Here is a 19125-nt window from a genome sequence, read left to right on the forward strand (position 1 = left end):
TTTCATTCAGCGAAATCATTCGTGCGCACAGCCACAGTGCAGTGTGTGTGTGGGTGGGTGGGTGTGGGTGGAATGTTAGTTTTTTGACACATTTGTTTAAATCTAGTCGATTATATAAATAACCCTGGCATTACAGGATTATATACAGTTTAGTCTTCACTTTACAACATGGAAGATGATGCCAGTGTTGTATTTCTTCTCGCTGAGTTCCTGCTAATATCCATATTTACCCTCTGATCTAAATGCGTTGGTGTGTGACCAGTACACTGCTCTAATCCCACAGCTATCAGGAGGATTATTCCCCCATTAAGTGATTGCTTTTGGAAATTAAGTACTGTGGTTTGTGATCTACCTCTCTCGCACACACCACACACACACACACACTCGGAGAGAGGACACCATCAGATCAGAAACACGGTGCTGACACTGTGACATGTAAGAGTCCTTCACGGCCATTGGTGTGTTTATTCACTTGGGTAAACGTGTTTGAGGTGAACGAGCAGGTGAGCCAAGAATTTCTATTTCTTTTACGTATTCTTGTTCGATTGATGATGATAATCGAAATTCCCAAAATACTACGTAACCTTTTGTTTCCATTCTTGCATGGCAGATTTGACTGACATGCTGCAGGTGAAATGCTTCAGTCATGTTTTTCTTTATAGGTAAGAACAGTTCATCCTTGATTCAGTTGTTTGCTCAATACCTCAGCAGCAGTACTGTACACATCACTCTGTAAATTGAACATGTAATAATCCCCTGGCAAAACAAAGAGAAAAGTCCAATTGTGTACCTGTAATCGAACATCTGTCCATTCTTAGCACTATAATGATTATTGCTGTACAGAACATCTGCAGGATAAAAACCCTGAGCCGAGGCTCCTCTCCACGTAACTCCAACATTCAATTCTTCCTCGATCTCCTGCTTGTGTTTGTGCTTAAATTCTTCCAGGCCTGTCGAGGGGGAAACGCTGAACTTGTTTTTCTGATCAGCGCTTTGCTCATAATGACGTCTCGATTCAGTTAGTTTGTGTCTGTGAGAAATGGGATCGAAAAACGAGTCTGTAATTTGATCACACTGGAGGAATTTGTTTTGCTGCCATTGTTTGCTTTGTGAATGTTCCCTTAGTGGGAAGAATCACTAAAAATGTATTGATAGAAATTCTGATCACTTTGAGTTGATGGTGAAGGTTATATCTTTGAGTGATTGTTCTTCAGGATGACCTCACCCCCATCTACAGGACTTACAGTATCTATGGTCCACCTTATTGAGGCACTTAATGATTGTTTCTGTACTTCAGCACCCGTCTTTAAGCAGCAGAACAGTAGAACCTTTTTTTTCCCCCCCATGACTTTATACACACTCACTCACACACTCGCATAATGAATATTTCATTCCCTCCTCAGCATGGTTCATGGTCCTGCCTCATGGCATGAGCGTCTGGTCCTGCTCTAGATCCTGTCCCCCCAGCTGCATATGCACTCAGGAGAAAAGCTGCACTGTGCTCTGTGATCGTGCCAACATGGTCGAGCTGCCCAGAGTTTTCCCCTGCGAGGCCTCCTCCATCAACCTGGAGAAGAACGGTCTCAAATTTTTATCAGAGCGAGCTTTTGGAACACTTCCCTCTCTCAAATCCCTCTTCCTGGACCACAACAACATCTCCTTCATCACACCAGGAGCTTTTAAAGGCCTTCCCAACCTGCTGGAGCTCACGATGGCCCACAACGAATACATCCGCTATCTTCACACACGGACCTTCACTTCCCTCAAATGCCTCGTGCGCTTAGACCTTTCGAGCTGCAACCTGTTCAGCATGCCTGACCGCGTCTTCCTGGAACAGAGCTCCCTCAGAGAGTTCCTCTGCTTCCAGAACAACTTCAGACGCATCCCAAGCGCCATACGAGGGATGGAGAACCTGACGCATGTCTACTTGGAGCGCAATAAGATTGAAGCAGTAGCCTACAATTCTCTACTGGGACTTTACAACATGAGGTATCTGAACCTACAGGAGAACCGGATCTCTGTCATCCATGATGAGGCCTTTAAGGACCTACGACAACTAGAGAACTTTTATCTTAACGACAATCTGTTGGTTGACTTGCCTAAGAAATCTTTCAAAGGCCTCGGCCATTTAAAGATGTTAAATCTGGGTGGTAACCTGCTGACCAATATCTCCAACACCTGGTTCGGGGACCTGGTGGAACTGGAGGTTCTCTACTTGGATCGGAACTTCCTGTCATTTATAGACGAGGGTGCCTTTGAGAATCTGACCAGCCTCATGACACTGCATCTCAACAGCAACAAGCTGAACACACTGCCTCTCTCCGTTTTCCAGCCCACCTACTTCATTGGCCATCTGTATTTGTTCCGCAATCCCTGGGAGTGTAACTGTGAGCTGGAGTGGCTGAAGGAGTGGATGGAGGTCTATAAGCTGGTGAGGGATATCCCATGTGCAGCCCCTGCTTCAGTAGCTGGTCTGGATCTGAGCATGGTGCAGTACACACGTGTGAACGGTACTTGCGTTGGCCCGGGAGAGCTGAACCTCACCACAGATGTTCCGGATTACAGCAGCACACGAAGCAAGTTTAACAGCCTGATCTCCAAACTGATGAACCAGGAACTCAGGGAGGAGGTGAGGAACTTTACTCAAGCCCAGAAGAATGGAACAGTGCTGGAACCAGCAGAAGGTCAGGTTTCCACTGCTCACAGACCTTCTAGTGTTGGATTAATCCTGCCAGTGCTGCTCCTCATCCAGGCTCAGACTGGCTGCTTATTAGACTTCACTAATTCTTAATAAAGCCGTGTCTCAGGTCTGCTGGAAGACGTTTGCCAAGAATGTGTTTGGACTGAAAGTTGTGATTAATTCTTCCATCAGACTGTGAAAAAGAAGGAAACTCCTTTAGCGATTTTGATTGATTTATTTTCCTTTGAGCTCTGAGGGGATTTTAAAAACCGCACACATGAGGGCAGAGGATTGACTGTGGGCATCTTCATAATGGAAAATCTTAGTTTAAAGAATTCCTTTATATTTTAATAATGTATTTGTAGTGAAACGTATTGTATTTATCCGCTTCACTTCCTGTCAGTAGTAGCAGCCAATGTTACACACCGACTCCTGATTCTTTCAGGCAGATTACATTTAGAAACGCGTGAATTCTATGTTAAAATATTAATGTATTGCACTTAAACCAGATAAAAAAGTTTACCGCATTGTGATAGTAAATCAATCGCCAGTGTTGTAGTGAAAATGCAGTACGTGTGTGTTCTAATAAGACCATTGTGAATGTTACCGTAAAAAAAAAAAAAAAGTGGTGGTTTAAACCCTGCAAAAATCCCAGTTAAGCTGCAGCTTTAGTGGTGTTTGCTACGGAATGTGGATTCGGATTGATGCATAGGTCACATTGGAGTGCTTTTATACCATGAACTTTGCCCTCATTAAAAAAAAAAAAAAAAAAGAGTGCTTTGCCCTTTAAATCAGCTAACAGGGTTTGGCAGCATCACGTTTAATTAGAGCTGGTATCTGGACTTTAGCAGTACTTTTCCTACCAGATAAGCAGAGAAACATTTTACGGTTACGGCGTTTGGCAGACGTCATACTCCTTCATCCAGTGTGACTTAAATTTATCTCATTCATACAGCCCAGGAGTGGCAGCTTGTGATGGTGGGATTTAAACTCATGACCTTCTAAACCAAAGTCAAGGCCTTAACCACTGATCTCCAGCATTCCCTGTATTAAGTTCAGAAATAATCACGTGCTTAAAGAGCTCACACTTTAGGACTGGGATTGTACTGGTCAACAAAAAAAGAAGTCTCTGTAATCTAGGGGGCATCTGTAAGGTCCTCAGTGTGTTCCACTGCCCTGTGATGCAGCATGAGCAGTAGTGTGAAGAGCATCGCGCTGTTTGTTGCTTGTACGTGTCTTGGAGGAGGCACGCTTGCCTTCAGCACTCAGGAATGGTAGAGCTGTATACTGGGACTTGGAGCGCTGAATTGTTAGTGGGAATTGGCTGGTGATCCCACTGGGGAGACTGAGGGAAGTGCATGGGAAACGCTCGGAATTCCTTCATTAACAGACAGGAGTGAGATTATAAACAGTTATTTTTGCACACCTTCAGCCAAGAGAACTCTATTCTCAGATGCGAGTTTATCTACTGGAGCTCCTCAGCTTGTGATGAAGTGCGTCTTGCTGTGGGGGTGTGACAGCATGGGGACTGATGTAGTGCAGAGAAGTTTATGATTGAACTGGAAAGTCTATAGTCATTTCCTTCCCCCCCCCCCCTTAGATGTTTTTATAATAAGTGCATGTAGTGTGCAGTTGCGTTAGCCTCACCGCTCCTCACGTATCATATCCCAGATCACAAACCTGGGCATTTATCATACTAGGCTTTAAGCTCAGAGGGCCAGACAGGATGTGACCTCCTACAGCTGTAGAAAAAATGCACTGAAGAGATGAGAAATGCTTCCAACTCACGGCCAGACGCCTAACAAAGAGCAGACGACACCGGACTTCACCACAGAAAAGGAAATATATTTAAAAAAACAAACAAAAAAAAGGATCATACTGACAGCTGCTCAGATATCAGCTGAGGAATTTACACAGGGCAGTCTGAAGTAAACAGTTTGTCTTATACAGAATCATTCAGATTATTAATTTTGCAAGTTTCTTTTGTAAAATGTGTGTGTGCACCTCCGTCTGCAACAGTTACACTGAATAAAAATCTGGTTTCTTCTTATGATTCGGCTTCATGAAAACATTAATACTCTTAGATGCCATTTCTGTAAATGGTAAAACCAGAATCGTTTTTTTTTTCTTTGCTTTTTTTTTTTTTTTATACAACAAATTAAATCGAGACATGAACACATCTCACTACATGGCTGGTAAAAACAATTTGTTAGAAAGTTGTCTGAAATGTGCCCAAAGATGTGCATAGGTCTTTTTTTCAGCTTCATCCTCCACTGGTCTTCACTTAGTCTGAATTGGTTCAGACATATGGAATGTTCTGTGCTGTGGATTGCTGTAGTTCCACTGCTAACACTGACTGTATGCAAGTCTCTGAATGTGCACATGCATGAGACGTCAGATCTTCGAGGTATGGACTTGTTTAGTGAGACGGTATCTGGAAGTGGCCACAACAGCAGATTGTGATGCACATGGAGACTAATAGGTTCCTGTGAGGGTGTTTTTTTAAACCAGCTAATGGAATAGAACAAGTTCTGAATGGCGTCTTCTCATTTAAGATGGTGTCTCTTAACCACAACTACAAAAATGCTGCATCTCATCATTTAGGACACGTCTATATTCACCACTGTATTATTCTGTTTTATACAACACTAAATCTGTGGAGTCTGAAGGGCTGAGATCATCTGCAGGCGTAAAACGCATCAGTCAAATTAAAGGTGGATCCTTCCTCCGGGGAATGGTGGTGTTTTTCTTTCCTTCTTAATTATATATTTATGTATGTATTCATTTGTATCTACTTCGTTGTTGTTGCAAAGATGCATCACAGAGTCTGGGGGTTTTAGGGTGGAGTTTGAGTTAACGGTGTTCTAGTAAACCCAGGACACAGGAACCCACTGTGCTGTAGTGCACACCAGTTCTATAGCCTCCTCCAGGTGCCGGATCGTCTCATCAATCTCGTTGTTGATGATGGTCTGGTCGAAGTAGTGTGCGTAAGTCTTCTGCAGGATCTCGGACTCCTTCTGCAGTCGCAGTAATGATTCATCCTGTGGTTCGAGAAACACAGTGAGCCAGAGTAGAGCAAAAAAGAAGCTGTTTGATGTGAATCCGGACCATAGTTAAGATCTGGAGAATCAGTGATGATTATATACATATTTGAGTTCAGAGTATTGGAGTATCTCAGAATACTGGTAATTACAGTTAATCGCAAAGATTTGCATACTCCATTTTGAAAAGTTGACATTTATTTACATATAACGTGAGTAATCACAGATGTTTACCAAATTGTAAAAAAATAAAAATGCCTTTTGAACTTTGAGTGAGAAGCTCACTTCTGTTTTACATTTATTGCATTTTGCAGAAGCGACTTACAACTGAGCAGGTGAGGGTTAAGGGTCTTGCTCAAGGGCCCAGCAGTGGCAGCTTAGTGGTGGTGGGATTTTAAAACGTGACCTTCCGATCCAAAGTCCATAATGCCCTAACCCCTGCGCTGCCACCTCCCACATTCATAATTTTAGATTTTATAATCGCTGTGAATTTGGCGATACAGTCGGTCATTCTCGGTTCGGAACTCCCCGCTTGGAAAATTAGCAGGTTCTCGTTTGGAACCTAAATAACAGCAAGTTGCGGATTATCTTAAAATTTTCGGGAATCTGCAGTGGGACCGAATGTTCAGGGAACGTTAGGAATAACATTTTAAACTGTTTTTTTACTAACAAATTTCATACATTTATTAAAAACACATTATTGTATTAAAGTGACATAATGTCTAGATTCATTAACTAAAGTACCATGGGGCTGCGTCCAAAATTTGCGGATTTTCGGGAAATTGCAGGGGGTCTTAGAACGTAACCCCCTGAAAGGTCTGGGGGACCACTGTACATTGTACAAGATTACAGAGAAACCTGTGGGATGCAAGCCTTTGCAATCAGCTGTATTTGACTCAGGATTTAGAGGGTCTATGAATTCATTGACAGAGTGGCACTTTAAGGAGAAATACACTAAAGGCAGGCTAGTCATACTCCTCATCATACTCACAGGCAACTTTCTGCACCACTCGGGAAGCTGAGTGCAGAGGAAAGGAATGCAAAAGAAATCAAAATACAAGCCACAAGCCCCATGCAAAAGGAAAGGCGGCCGCAAAAAAACCCAAAAACTGAAAGAACTAAAACACACAGTAAAAACACAGTTTTTACAGTAAAAACGCAGGTTTCCGCTCCTGTAAAGGTGATGAAAAAGAGAATGAAAGAAAGACATTTTCATATTCACCTCATTCATGCCCGGTGTGATGGTTGGTGCAGCAATGAAAACCACATATGGCGCAAACTCTGCTGTCCGCAAAACCTTCAGTGCCTGTAAATAAACACGCATAAAACCCCTTCAAATATCCTGGAGATTGCGGTGAATTGGGCAACGTCGGCCTCAACATGTAAACGCTACACAAAATAGAGGAACTAGAGAAAGTATTAGAATCAGAATGATCTCATAGGGAAACTGTTGTAGGATTACTGCCACTTACCTGCGGCTCTACATCAAGTATAGATATGAGGCCCTGCTCGTGGATTTTGCGTATCGTCTCCAGACGTGTTCCGTACATGGCGTCCTCGTGGCTGCCGTATTCTAGGTAATCGTTGTTGGCGATGTCCTGCATCATTTGCTCATGCAATACAAAGTAATAGTTTTTGCCATTTTCCTCATCTTTTTTAGGAGGTCTGGTTGTGTCTGCATGAAGTGAAAGTGACAGTATACTTAAGCGTAGTCACAACAAAAAAAAACTAATGTTGTAAACACCGAATATTATAATACTTAATGAACTAGCAATACCAAATATAGAAGCAAAGTAATAACTGTAGTAACAATGCTGAATAAAGTAACAATCATTTGACAATGGATTCTTACGTGGAATGGGGTAAGCAAATCTGTCAGGGTGTTTAGTGATGAGTGTGTTCTTGATATGTCTTCTTCCAACGCCATGAGCTCCTACACACGACGAAGAGCAAATAAAACCGTCACCAGGGCCATTTCTAGGCTTTTTGCCAACCTAGGCTAAATTCCTATTGTCACCCCAACCTCCCCAACACTCCACCCCCACACCGTAAAACCTTCCATGAAAAAAGGTTCAACACGTTTAATAATCACTGCTAAATTGCCCGAATTGAAGTATGTAAACCTATACCCAATATTAAACTTCAGCAGAAAATAACTTAAACGAGTCAAGTCAAGTCAAGTCTATTTCTAAAACGCTTTTCACAACAGATTGTCTCAAAGCAGCTTTACAGAATTTAAGAGTTAAGGTAAATGGTGTGTATTTGTCCCTGATGAGCAGCAATGGCGACTGTGGCAAGGAAAAAACTCCCTTAGATGTTATGATGAAGAAACCTTGAGAGGAACCAGACTCAAAAGGGGAACCCATCCTCATTTGAGTGAGTGGGTGTGTGCGGTGGCGGAGCAATAGGTGCTCACAGGTGCCACCTCCCCCAGCTGGCTGCACCCGACAACACTGCCTAGTGACGGTGCTGACTGTCATGACCTGAAACGCATCTGTTCAGAAATACAAGGCATATTGCACTTCCATACCTAATAACACCAGGGTTTTCCTTTTGAAAGCTGGCAGCTTCACAACTTCTTCATATGTGACGAGATCTAGTTGATCAAACACTGAAATAAAAAGAGCAGGGAAAATGATTAAAGTTAAGGCGTCGAGACTTTGCGACATGGAAGCTCTCATGCACATTTACTGGTCTAGTAAGATGAACATGCTCATGCTCGTTTTTAACGGAATGAGTGATGTGGACCTCATGGTGAGAAGCTCTGCAGATATGAGGGTTACGTCTAAGTGAATAGCGATAAATGTCGGCAACATAATGTTTCTAGGGCCAGGAATATCGGCAAAATAGGAAACTCAGCATCAACTGTGAAATTCAATGAAGGCCAAATCTTTGGAACATGAAAAGAGAGTGTCAAGCGAGGCGCCTGCAGAGCTGTTCTATAATGAGTACGAGTGCAGGGAGAGGAGCTGTTGGATTGTGTGTAACTGGAGCTGGCCATCTGTGTGTTTGCCATGTAAAATGAGAACCTCAGCAACATCTTTGCTTACTCTCCAAATAGCTTAAATGATTCATGTTCATTTTTTTTTTACATGAGCTGGAAATTGTGTGTGTGTGTTGCATATTTGGGAGAGTCTGTATGTTACTATACCATGTTTTGATGAGCACAATGGCCTTTTTTAGGGTTAATGCACAACTGGAGATCAACAGGATGCTACAGATGTCAAAATAAAACCACAACAAGCACAAACATGCGCACACACACACACACAGAGCCTGGTTTCAGAGATTCCTCTGTTCATTTTTACAACAAAGCTCGCTACAAGCCCACAGGAAAGCTAAGAGAAGGTAAAGCACAACAACAGTCACTCCATCTTACTTACATGCACAGATGCCATTGGCAAAGAGACAGCATGAAAATGGACAGGGGAGGGCGAATGAGTTACAGCTCACATACAGAACATCCGTGAACAGAAAGCACAATGACACTTAGTCAAAGATATGACACACTGCTTTACTCAGAGAACAACATGAAAAACTTAACATCATGGCCATCCACGCAGCACACAGCGGGGGAAGTGCTGTCAGTAAGCTGTGATAAAACACACTGTAGAGGCTCACAATGAATCTCATCAATGATGCAACATGCGTCTGACTCTTACAGTAAACACATGGTCAATAAAGCAGCATCAAGCTTCGTTTAACATGCGTTCGCTTCGACAGAGCGACTTCGGCCATGTCGGTTCTGTTCGGTTCATCACTAAACAACCCCTTTGTTCAAACCAGTGAAAAAATTAATTCAATTTTTTAACCTAACCTTCTTAAAATGATGATTTTTCCTATTAGGTCCACTGTATTGTACTTTAAGCTCCACATCTGTTTATACTACATTCTTGATTGAGTAGACAATGTTGATTATTTTCCTCTAAATGGCAGCTCTTTTACAATATTATTTCTAGGGGAACACGCTCTGGATCTTGTATGGCAATAAGTAATTGTTTATATGGTAATAGTTTATTTTTTTGGACTCCCCAACGTCTCAGGATTTCATAATAAGTAAGGTGGTTTCTTTAATAGGGCTTTGTGGGTTTTTTCATTTTTTTTTCATTTGTTTTCTTCCTTAGAAATTTTGACACATGCACATACAAAAATAATAATAAAAAAAAAGCTTTAAAATTCCTTAGATATCCATTATAAATAAGTTGAAATGAAAGTTTTTCTAAATGTGTAGATCAGTCAGATGGGTTAAAGTAAGTGTTAGGAGATCTGTGTGCTTATGTTAGCACGAGGCATCTCTGTTAAAGCTAGACAAAATAAAAGTGTAGTGGAACATAGACTGATACTGCAGTGTTCAACTTCGTCTAAAGAAAGTATTATTAATGAGCCTTTTTATGTAATCAAGTTACAAAAGACTCATTAAAAGACAAAACAATAGGAGTTAAAGACACGTCCTTCCCTCACTGGCCTGCTGGTGAGGCAGCTGATTCAGTAAAGTAGAACAAGGCGCTCAGACAGGATTATGACAGGATTAAGCTCCATGCTGCTGCACTGATGCATTTAGACACTGTTTTACAACACTTAACACCTTGTTCATCAAATTTACACCGTAAAAGTCAAAAGATGATTCTGAAATAAGAACTTTCCGTTCCTACTTGAGTTTATAAGCAGCATCATTATGATTATATTGAAAAACCTTTTCTTATTGACACATGGCTGGCGTGCTGACATTCCTTATCTTCAACCTCTAAGCAAAAGAACAGATGTGTTGTGTTTAGTGACCTAGGGATGAAAACACGTATTTTTTTTATTTTAATTACCCTACACCTCATCACACACTTATGTGGGTCTTCGTCACAACTATTACACATAGCTAAGAGCACAAAGATTTACTTAGTGTCTTCAAATGCTGTAGCTTTACAATTTTCCTTCACTGGAACTAAGAGTCCCAAACGCCTGACCTCATTAATGGGCCAATAGCCTCATTCACCCTCGAAAACCTAATAATAAGCGTTCTCAGAAAAGTAGGTATTATAAGTGAAGGGGGACTAAATCTGTAATTTCATGTTTTAATAGTACATATGAATTTGGTCAGGTGTCTACAAACATTTATAGCTTCATAGTGTATTTTTCACTGCAAATCTCTCCAATGGAAAATGATAAAGCATGATTGCAACTATAAACACACTCCTGAAACCTGGAAACTACAATCCTTGCATTTAATATTTTGCATATATGGTAATACAGTATATATTGGTGGTAATACAGTAATTTGGATATTGGTGGGTTGGTGTACTTTTACATCACAACACATTAAAATATGTGATATTAAAAATACACACTTTGTGTGTCCACTGATAGCAGACTGAAACAAGACCCTCTTGAACACTGACAGAAGCTGAAAGTGTGTGTGTGTGCGCTATTGTAAATTGTTTCTATAGTGCTAAAGGCAGTGAAGAGATAAACACACACACACACACACACACACACACGCAGTGCTATGTGTATTTGTGGATGTCTTTACTATTTGTGGAAGTGCTTTGGTCAGGGTTCAGGGTCATGTGAGGAAGCACATCTACACTGCCCTGTGTACACACAGTCACATTATGGCAGGAAGTGAGAAGCAGTATTAGAATCCAAGGTTAAAGACACAACATCTTTAATTGGCAAAAAGCTGAAAGATAAAACTTTGTGGTTTAGCACTGCAGTTCTTTGGCACCTACCCTTCGAATATTTCTATGTGCACAAATTCTGTTTTAATGTAAATTCGTCAGTGTGTTGATTTGGTGACCAAAAAAACCATTCAATTGTGAAGCTCCAATTGTAGAGCCCAGATTTTACCTGCACTGTGTTTCGCTAGATACTTGTCTTTGTACTGCTTCTTTTTCTTGCCAAACCAAGTACAGCTGGCTTGCTGCTCCTGCTTAGTTTTCTCCATTGCTATGCAGGCCACCCGCCTTGAAGAGGAAGAGAGAAGTGGCAGTTTTACATGTTTGCATGTCTGTTATTTATTTCAGATGCCCTACTCTTGGACCGATTTGAGTCCAGCTTGCTACACTTTCTCAGTTCAGAGAGAAAAATATCTAAGGTCCAACTTAAAAAGCATGAACTCACCACTCTTGCAGCTCTGGGGATGGAATAAGTCCAGCTGTGCCATTCTTTGTGTTCTCCAGTTTACCCTGCCACCAGTTATGGTCATCCTTGTTGATGATCTGGATGATGTCTCCTACTCTGAACCGAATGCCTGCTTCTTTGCAAGGAATGAGCTCATCTTTGGCTGGGTCATACTCAAACTGTGCCCGCACATAGATCTGGGGAGAGAGAGAGAGAGAGGGAGAGAGAGGGAGAGAGAGGGAGAGAGAGAGGAATGATAAAGACAATTAAATCTCATAAGGCTGAAAATAGTTAAACAGGCAGATACAACCTCTGAAATAAGGAACTGAAGCAGTAAAATTTATGATATGATCAAAAAAAGAGGAAATAAATGGGGGAAAAAAAGAGGATCTTGATCAAATTCAGTGGAAGTAGTGTGAAAGATGAGAGTGGATTATAGCTACAGACTAAATTACATTGTGTGTGTGTGTGTGTTTCATGAATGTGCATGAGTAAGCTTGTGTAAGCGTATAAAATGAGCTCATGGAAGAAGAGGACTTCAGACAGCAGCAGTAGGTCACCAGGGAGCTCCAGTACAAAATAAACCTGGCCCATGTTGCCAGGTTAAACACTATGGGATTTGAATGGGTGGCACTATCAACCTACATAAACCTCAGTCTGCCTTAATCAAAAATCACATCCAAAGCCACATCCACAGGCTCCATTTAAAACTCAACTGGGACACTTTTCCCCATATTCGGTATGGATTCGTTTTTTGTAGAGAAACATCTTGTTTTTTCCACTCGACAGTATTATTTTGTATTATATAAGTGTCTCTGAGACAGAAAAACATTTATACTCATTTTTATAGACAATACACAAGAAACCCCCAAAATAAGCAATAGACCCAGAAGTTTGTGGACACCTGTCTATCATGTGTGCTTGCTGAATATTCCATTTAAGATGTAATGCCTCTGTTTCTGTTTTTATAACCTTGTTTCTTCTGGGAATGATTTCAACTAGAATTTAAAATATAGCTGTGGCATTTGATCGTTCACCCACAAGCGAGTTAGTGAGGTCAGGCTCTGATATTGGATGAGAAAGCCTGGGCAGCATTTGATGTTCCAGTTCTTCCACACTAACCTTGGCAATCATGTCTTCACATACTGGTTTAGGCATGCTCCAGTTCCAGTGAGGGCAAACTGTAATGCTACACCATTTCTGAATTCTTCTCAGACATTTAAATGGTAATATGCAGGACCTCTCAGAATACTGGACACGGTGTTGGTCTCAGAGTTTCTCTGCTTAAACCTCATATCCTTATATTTCTAAGGTTGATCTTATTCTGTAAGATGTGATAATGTTATATAATACGAGAGCATAGTTTTATTTCCACATCTTGTTTGGTATTTGTTCAGCAGATTGGGGTTGCCTTACCTTCACTGTTAGTTTACCCTTGATTGTAGTTCTGGAGATCTAGGATGTGAGAGCATTAAACTCATCATGTAGCAGAAAGGTACTGGGCTGAAGATTTTTATGGGTTGGAAGTGGGATGATGGAATAAGTGTTAGGAGTTACAGCTAATCTCTGGGGGGTGTGGGGGGAAAGAGGACTTAACAGGAAAAACAACATGATGGCAGAGTGAAGCCTCAGTGTTTTCATCCTTATCAAAGATTAGTGTGACGCAGTTACATCATAACAGATGACGCTGTACTGCCATCTACTGGACACAATAAAGATTTATCCAGAGAAAAACATGACAATAGCGCAGTTAAAAACAAGAAGAGCAGAGTTATCAATTTATTTGATGTGTAGTTGAGGAGGTTAATAACAATATTTGAGGTTTTCTATGTAATATTGCTAATATTTTGCCAAAATGTGTTTGCATGCTTTTTAAAATGATACTGAGCCCTGCCGTGTTAGTGGTAGGTAAGTCTTCATATCATTCTTGGCCAGCAGGGGGCAGTGCATATAGCAAGGTTAAGTTTGGAACAGCAGAATACACACTAGGACTCTAAGGTTGTAAATCAGTTGAGGACAAACTGATACCAGAACAAGATAAATGTCCTCCATTATCCACAATACATCCACAACAATCTATAATTACACATCAATAGGCCACCGTTTAACCATCCTTTATCCAACCGCATTATTTTTTCTTCAAACTATTATTGTTTATAAACATATAGAAACTATAGAGGACATATTGTCTACTGGGCTGTCAGTCAGTCCATAAACTTGAACAACAGTGTTGTTAGAAAGCTGGTAATGCTGTGTTAGCTGCTGTGTGTGGAGTAAGTGCAACTAGAGAATGGTAATGAAACGTCTGCTAGATTATTAGTAATACATCTGATTAAACCTCATAATTTACACACACACACACACACACACACACACACACACACACACACACACACACACACACAATACAACTTATCCTAAATATAATCTCAACCACATTTAATTCATTCCCTGTTCTCTCGCCAATTTGTAGAATTCTACTAACTCCTCTAGAATAGTTTTGTATGTAATTATTATGGTTTGTTAATCATCATTTCCAATAAAACATTCAACTCAGTCAGTTAAGAAAAATTATTATTAGTCTTTAAAGGATCCTCGTGATCAAATCGCTGCATCCTAAGAGCAACAAAATCACCCCGTGGAGAGTGACTTTTAAATGGGTCGTATTTTCTACAGACCCAGATGTTTGCATCACATAGTCTATTAAACATTGAGTTAATAACTGCAAATGATTAGCAGTTCGAAAAAGAAACAATTACATCAATTACAATATGCATTTATAAGCATTTAACCTGTAGCCACCATAATAATGCTTCATTTAATCATCCTCTGGAATCAATGCTTTGCTTAATTTATTTTTTCTCCTCCTGAAGATGCTTTTCAAGGTAGCATGTGTAGTTAAAGCTTTACTACCCGGAACAAATATATGGTAAAGTGCATCCTCTAAAGCATCAATTTTTCATTTCATGATGTCTCAATTCTGGGAAATGTCACTGATGCATGCACAAGGAAACAAAAAACTATATACAACAATAGCAACAGTAAAATCTCTTTTTTCCCCACTGTGAGGTGATGCCTAAACTAAAACAAACAAATGCTGAATTTAGCGAATAACAGTAGGCAAATATAAATAATAATAATAATAATAATAATAATTCAGTGGTCCCCCGGTTATCGAACGGCTCGGATATCGAACATTCCGTTTAGTGAACGGTTTTCCGAACGAAATTTGGGTCCGGTGAACGAACAAAGTTCTAGTTATCGAACGCCACCCACGCTGCCCAACCCAGCGCGAGGGGAAGGACCTGCTTCCGCTTCAACCATCGCTGAGTAAGCATCTATCGCAACTTCTGTTTGTGAACAATATTAGTGATATTTAGCGGTAAGTACAGTAATCATTTTGTTTCTTACTCTTGTAAAGTTGTTAATTTATACTTTTACCATGCCAACACAAAATACCCGCAGAGATCGGGATAATCCGGCAAAAGGCAGTCCATAAATAATATCCACGGTGCTTTACGGAGGAAGCCCGATTGCGATGAGCTCAATGTGGGCGGGGCACGCATGAGCGAAGGAACAGGGAATTCCCTGAAGCACCGAGGTATGACAGCCACCAAAGGGGGCGTAGCAGGGGGATTCCTGACTGTATTAATACGCCTAAAAACAGGAAAAAATGGTTAATTATTGGGTATTGGTGGAGTTCGGGAACGGATTAATTGGTTTTCCATTATTTCTTATGGGATAATTAGGTCCGGTTTTCGAACATTTCGGATTTCGAACGGTTTTAAGGGATGAATTAAGTTCGATAACCGGGGGACCACTGTAATAGAAAAGGCGACACAAAATACATATGATGGAGTATTATTCTAACTTCTATTTCTATTCTCTATTTCTAGTTTGGAGAAGCCCCACATTTGAGTGTACTGCTCAGGTATCCATTTAACTATATAGTGCATTTATCCTGCTTCCTGAACAGGAAAGATTTTTAGATATAGTGCCACTTTATGCCTTTCCTTCCAGTTCTCAGACAAACAACACGCACACATTCACACACTTGAGCGTCAGATAGTTTTTCTATTTACCTGGCGTGTTTTTGGCTGGATGGTTGATGGCAAGTCCTGTAAAATAAAACACAGCAATGAAAAAAGCAAAAATAAAAGCCACAAATACAGTAACTGCACAATAAAATCACACCAAAACACACCTATGATGTATTGCTATCCCAAACCCATAAGTTACAGAACAGCAAAGCAGAGAAGCAGAGAGCAAGCAAGCACCTGTTAGCATCACAGCCTGTCCAAGCATCCGTTTACCAGAGATGATACTTCCATTCCCCGAGCCACCAATGGTAGGATCTCTACATTGATGGATTTCTGAACCGAGTCACTTCCCATGGGATTGATCCAAGGGTGCACATGTTCAGTGTTTTTACAGGCTCTTTGTAGGACATGCTAAATTACTGTATTACGCTACATTACTGCTCTCACTGACATATCACGGGCTCTTTGGTGATGTCTGGCCATTGTGAAAAAGAATCTGTAAGTCTGTAAAGTTGCTTTTCCACTGGACAGTGAGTTACACTGAGGAACCCAAATCCAAAGCTACCCAGACCCTGGTTGAGTATTGGGGCCTGATCTGTTCCCTATTACATAACAATACCTGCAAAATTAGTACAAGCTTAATAAAGATCATCAGGTGGACACTATCTGGAGGGATAATCCCAAAAGGATAACCAAAAGAATCCACTTCCCAAAACAGTCAATACAAAAACACACCCTTTCTTTAGTAAATAATATTACTGGAAAATACAGACTGCTGTACTGTGCTATGAGAACTTTGCTGTACGTAACACATTTAGTACTTTTTAACCAAAATAATACGCAGCATTAAAGGACTAATTAGTACCTGATACCACCCAGATGTGGATGTACATTCTGTACATGGCTTGCTCATTAAAGATCTAAATCTATATCTGAATTTCAGCTGTATTGTGAATATGCCTGCTTTTAACTGTGCTAAAAAAAACTTTAATGGAAGGTTTGCCAATATATTACATAATAAACTTGGGTGTTCTACTGATATATACTATTCATTAGATGTGACTTATGATGCAGTCCTTATGCTGTCTTGATTCTCTGACCATTTTGTGTGAACTGTATTAGACGATCATTCTGTAGCCTCACCCATATATCACTGTTAGTACATGTAGTATCCAAACAAGGCGGCTTTCCTCGTTAAACTATGTGATATAGTACATAGTTATAGTACTGGTTACTGGGAAAGTGAATTGTAGATCTATTACTGCACTGTCTTGAGGAAAAGCGTTATGAGTTTGTTGGTGAGAGATTAAAGCTCTACACACACTATGCATACAAACGGTCAGGTGTATAGATTACAGCAGCACAGAGCACACCAATTTGTGAACTGAGATAACGGAAACTAAACACAGTGATCGTCTGCTTTCCTTTAATCACTGGGTGCAATTGTATTTTCTGACAGGGAAGGTTTAAAAACATTTTCTTAAAACTGATATTAAATACAAACATGTATTAAATGCAACATAAAATTAAGTACTGTAGTCGTCATAAAATATATTCCTGAGGGATCAAAGTGAAAAAAAGAAAAGAAAAAAAAAAATCATGGACAACATTAAGTGAGATCTGCTGGAAGGTAGGGGTTGGGGGAGGTCGGTCATTTGAGATAACTGTGGGGTCCTTACCAAGATAGAACTGTTAACGCTGGAATTGCCATTAGCAGGGGACTGTCTGGAGGAGGTAGGGGACTCTTTCTGTAATAAGATACACAGGTCAGTGATACAGCAGAGAGACAGCAGAGAAACCTGGACAGTGGCCTCTGCTAGAGCAGAAAGGGGGGAAGAAAGGGGGGTGAGGGGCATCACGCTGGGCAATAGCACACTGCATGTTTTTCCACCGGTGATATGTGTATTTAGCTTAGACCACGAAACAGCACATCCATGTGGTTGGAGGGAGAAAGGCTGGGAAGGTTCTGCCTTAATAAATTGCAGTCTTAATACTCTACAATACATCTTATTTCCGGGCTAAAGCATGTGCTGTGAAGGTGCAGGTGTCATTATTCCGCTATCTTGGTTGTGAAATTGGTGTGCACTAGCGTGTGAGCCAGGACCCGGGCGCTCTGTATGATGCAGCGTCTCAGAGAGAATGCGTTAATACACAGCCACAGGGCAGGCAGTTAGTCACACACAAAGTCCATAACAGTTCCAGCCCATCCCAGAGCACTCCAAAGAGTAACAGACTGAGTGCGACAGAAAGAAACAAAACAAAAAAAAGAAAATACAAAAGAAAATACAGAGTGCGCGAGGTGATGGAAGAGACCCTTCGCTTTCTTTACCTCACAAGACGATTGTTGTGTCCGGTAGCTTGGTACAATCTTAAAGGTGATGCTGCCTCTCATCTCCCTCTGTACAGACAAATGCACAGCATAAATTATGACAGGTCACATTTTTACCTTTTTTACACGGCCATCTGTCCCGATAAAGTGATTATGTTTTTGCTTTGACAGCAAATAGCTTTCAAAACATTTTATATTGGATTCACATAATATCAGGTAAAGACAAGAACTTTTATATGATTTTCACTCACAAGCATTTTCTGCAGCTGCTCCACTGTCTGATTAGCTACACCAATACCGTTGATCTCCCGGATCTCATCTCCAATGTGCAACGTTCCTAATTGATTAAAAAAATATAAATAAATAAATAAATAAATAAAGATATATGCACTGATAAGAACATAAAGAAGTGCTTTGTGTATACAGAGTGCACAGTGAGTAAAATGCTGGTGTAAAAGAAGTAAAGCAATCAATTTAAATCATCCAATATGTGTGCTTCACTCTAGATACTAGATCACCCAAAGTATGAAGAGACCTGACCAGCATATCAAATCTGGTTCACAAACTGCCACCATTTTCTACACCTGTTCAACATTTCTAAATAATGGATGAATGCATTCTGAAACATACAGCTTCCTTTTTTTTTGTTTGTTAAAAATCTGATAAGTAACTGCTACATAAGTGTATGAATACACTCATTTCATCATCCTCACTCAAGACATGAGTTCATGCAGGACAAAAAATGTGTGTTGTAGCATTAAAAACACTTTTCACTTAAACTAAGGGGCCCAAACCTGCACCGGTATGAGAATGCTTCTAATGCGTGTGGCCTGCACAGAGGCTTGTCCTCAACTACACTGAAACAATGTGGAATGAACTGAAATTCAGACTATGTGCCAGTCTACCTTACACATTAGTGCTGAC

General features: G+C 40.6%; 2 protein-coding genes across 15 annotated transcripts in view; one reads left to right on the plus strand and one right to left on the minus strand.

Annotated features, from left to right (window-relative positions):
- The first annotated feature begins 3 nt into the window (after positions 1 to 3).
- nyx (nyctalopin) lies at positions 4 to 4857 on the plus strand. The gene is made up of 3 exons (XM_046844710.1): positions 4 to 503; positions 611 to 662; positions 1404 to 4857. The coding sequence occupies exons 2-3, from the start codon at positions 647 to 649 to the stop codon at positions 2789 to 2791; spliced, it is 1404 nt and encodes a 467-aa protein (XP_046700666.1). The 5' UTR covers positions 4 to 503; positions 611 to 646; the 3' UTR covers positions 2792 to 4857.
- Positions 4505 to 19125, minus strand: part of caska (calcium/calmodulin-dependent serine protein kinase a) — a 132206-nt gene continuing 117585 nt past the window's right edge. For 4 of the 14 annotated variants that reach the window (XM_046844682.1, XM_046844683.1, XM_046844685.1 and 1 more), the window contains 12 exons: positions 18453 to 18538; positions 18202 to 18270; positions 17552 to 17620; positions 15915 to 15950; positions 13249 to 13287; positions 11833 to 12029; positions 11560 to 11675; positions 8252 to 8332; positions 7574 to 7654; positions 7194 to 7396; positions 6944 to 7027; positions 4505 to 5721 (listed from right to left, as the gene is read on the minus strand). In XM_046844682.1, coding sequence (XP_046700638.1) covers positions 5545 to 5721; positions 6944 to 7027; positions 7194 to 7396; positions 7574 to 7654; positions 8252 to 8332; positions 11560 to 11675; positions 11833 to 12029; positions 13249 to 13287; positions 15915 to 15950; positions 17552 to 17620; positions 18202 to 18270; positions 18453 to 18538 — 1238 coding nt within the window. In that variant the 3' untranslated portion in view covers positions 4505 to 5544. The remainder of the gene's footprint in view (positions 5722 to 6943; positions 7028 to 7193; positions 7397 to 7573; positions 7655 to 8251; positions 8333 to 11559; positions 11676 to 11832; positions 12030 to 13248; positions 13288 to 15914; positions 15951 to 17551; positions 17621 to 18201; positions 18271 to 18452; positions 18539 to 19125) is intronic. The other 10 variants (XM_046844690.1, XM_046844688.1, XM_046844686.1 and 7 more) reach the window with 6 other exon arrangements.

Source organism: Silurus meridionalis, chromosome 3 (genome assembly GCF_014805685.1).
Source record: "Silurus meridionalis isolate SWU-2019-XX chromosome 3, ASM1480568v1, whole genome shotgun sequence".
In the NCBI taxonomy this organism is placed as follows: domain Eukaryota; kingdom Metazoa; phylum Chordata; class Actinopteri; order Siluriformes; family Siluridae; genus Silurus; species Silurus meridionalis.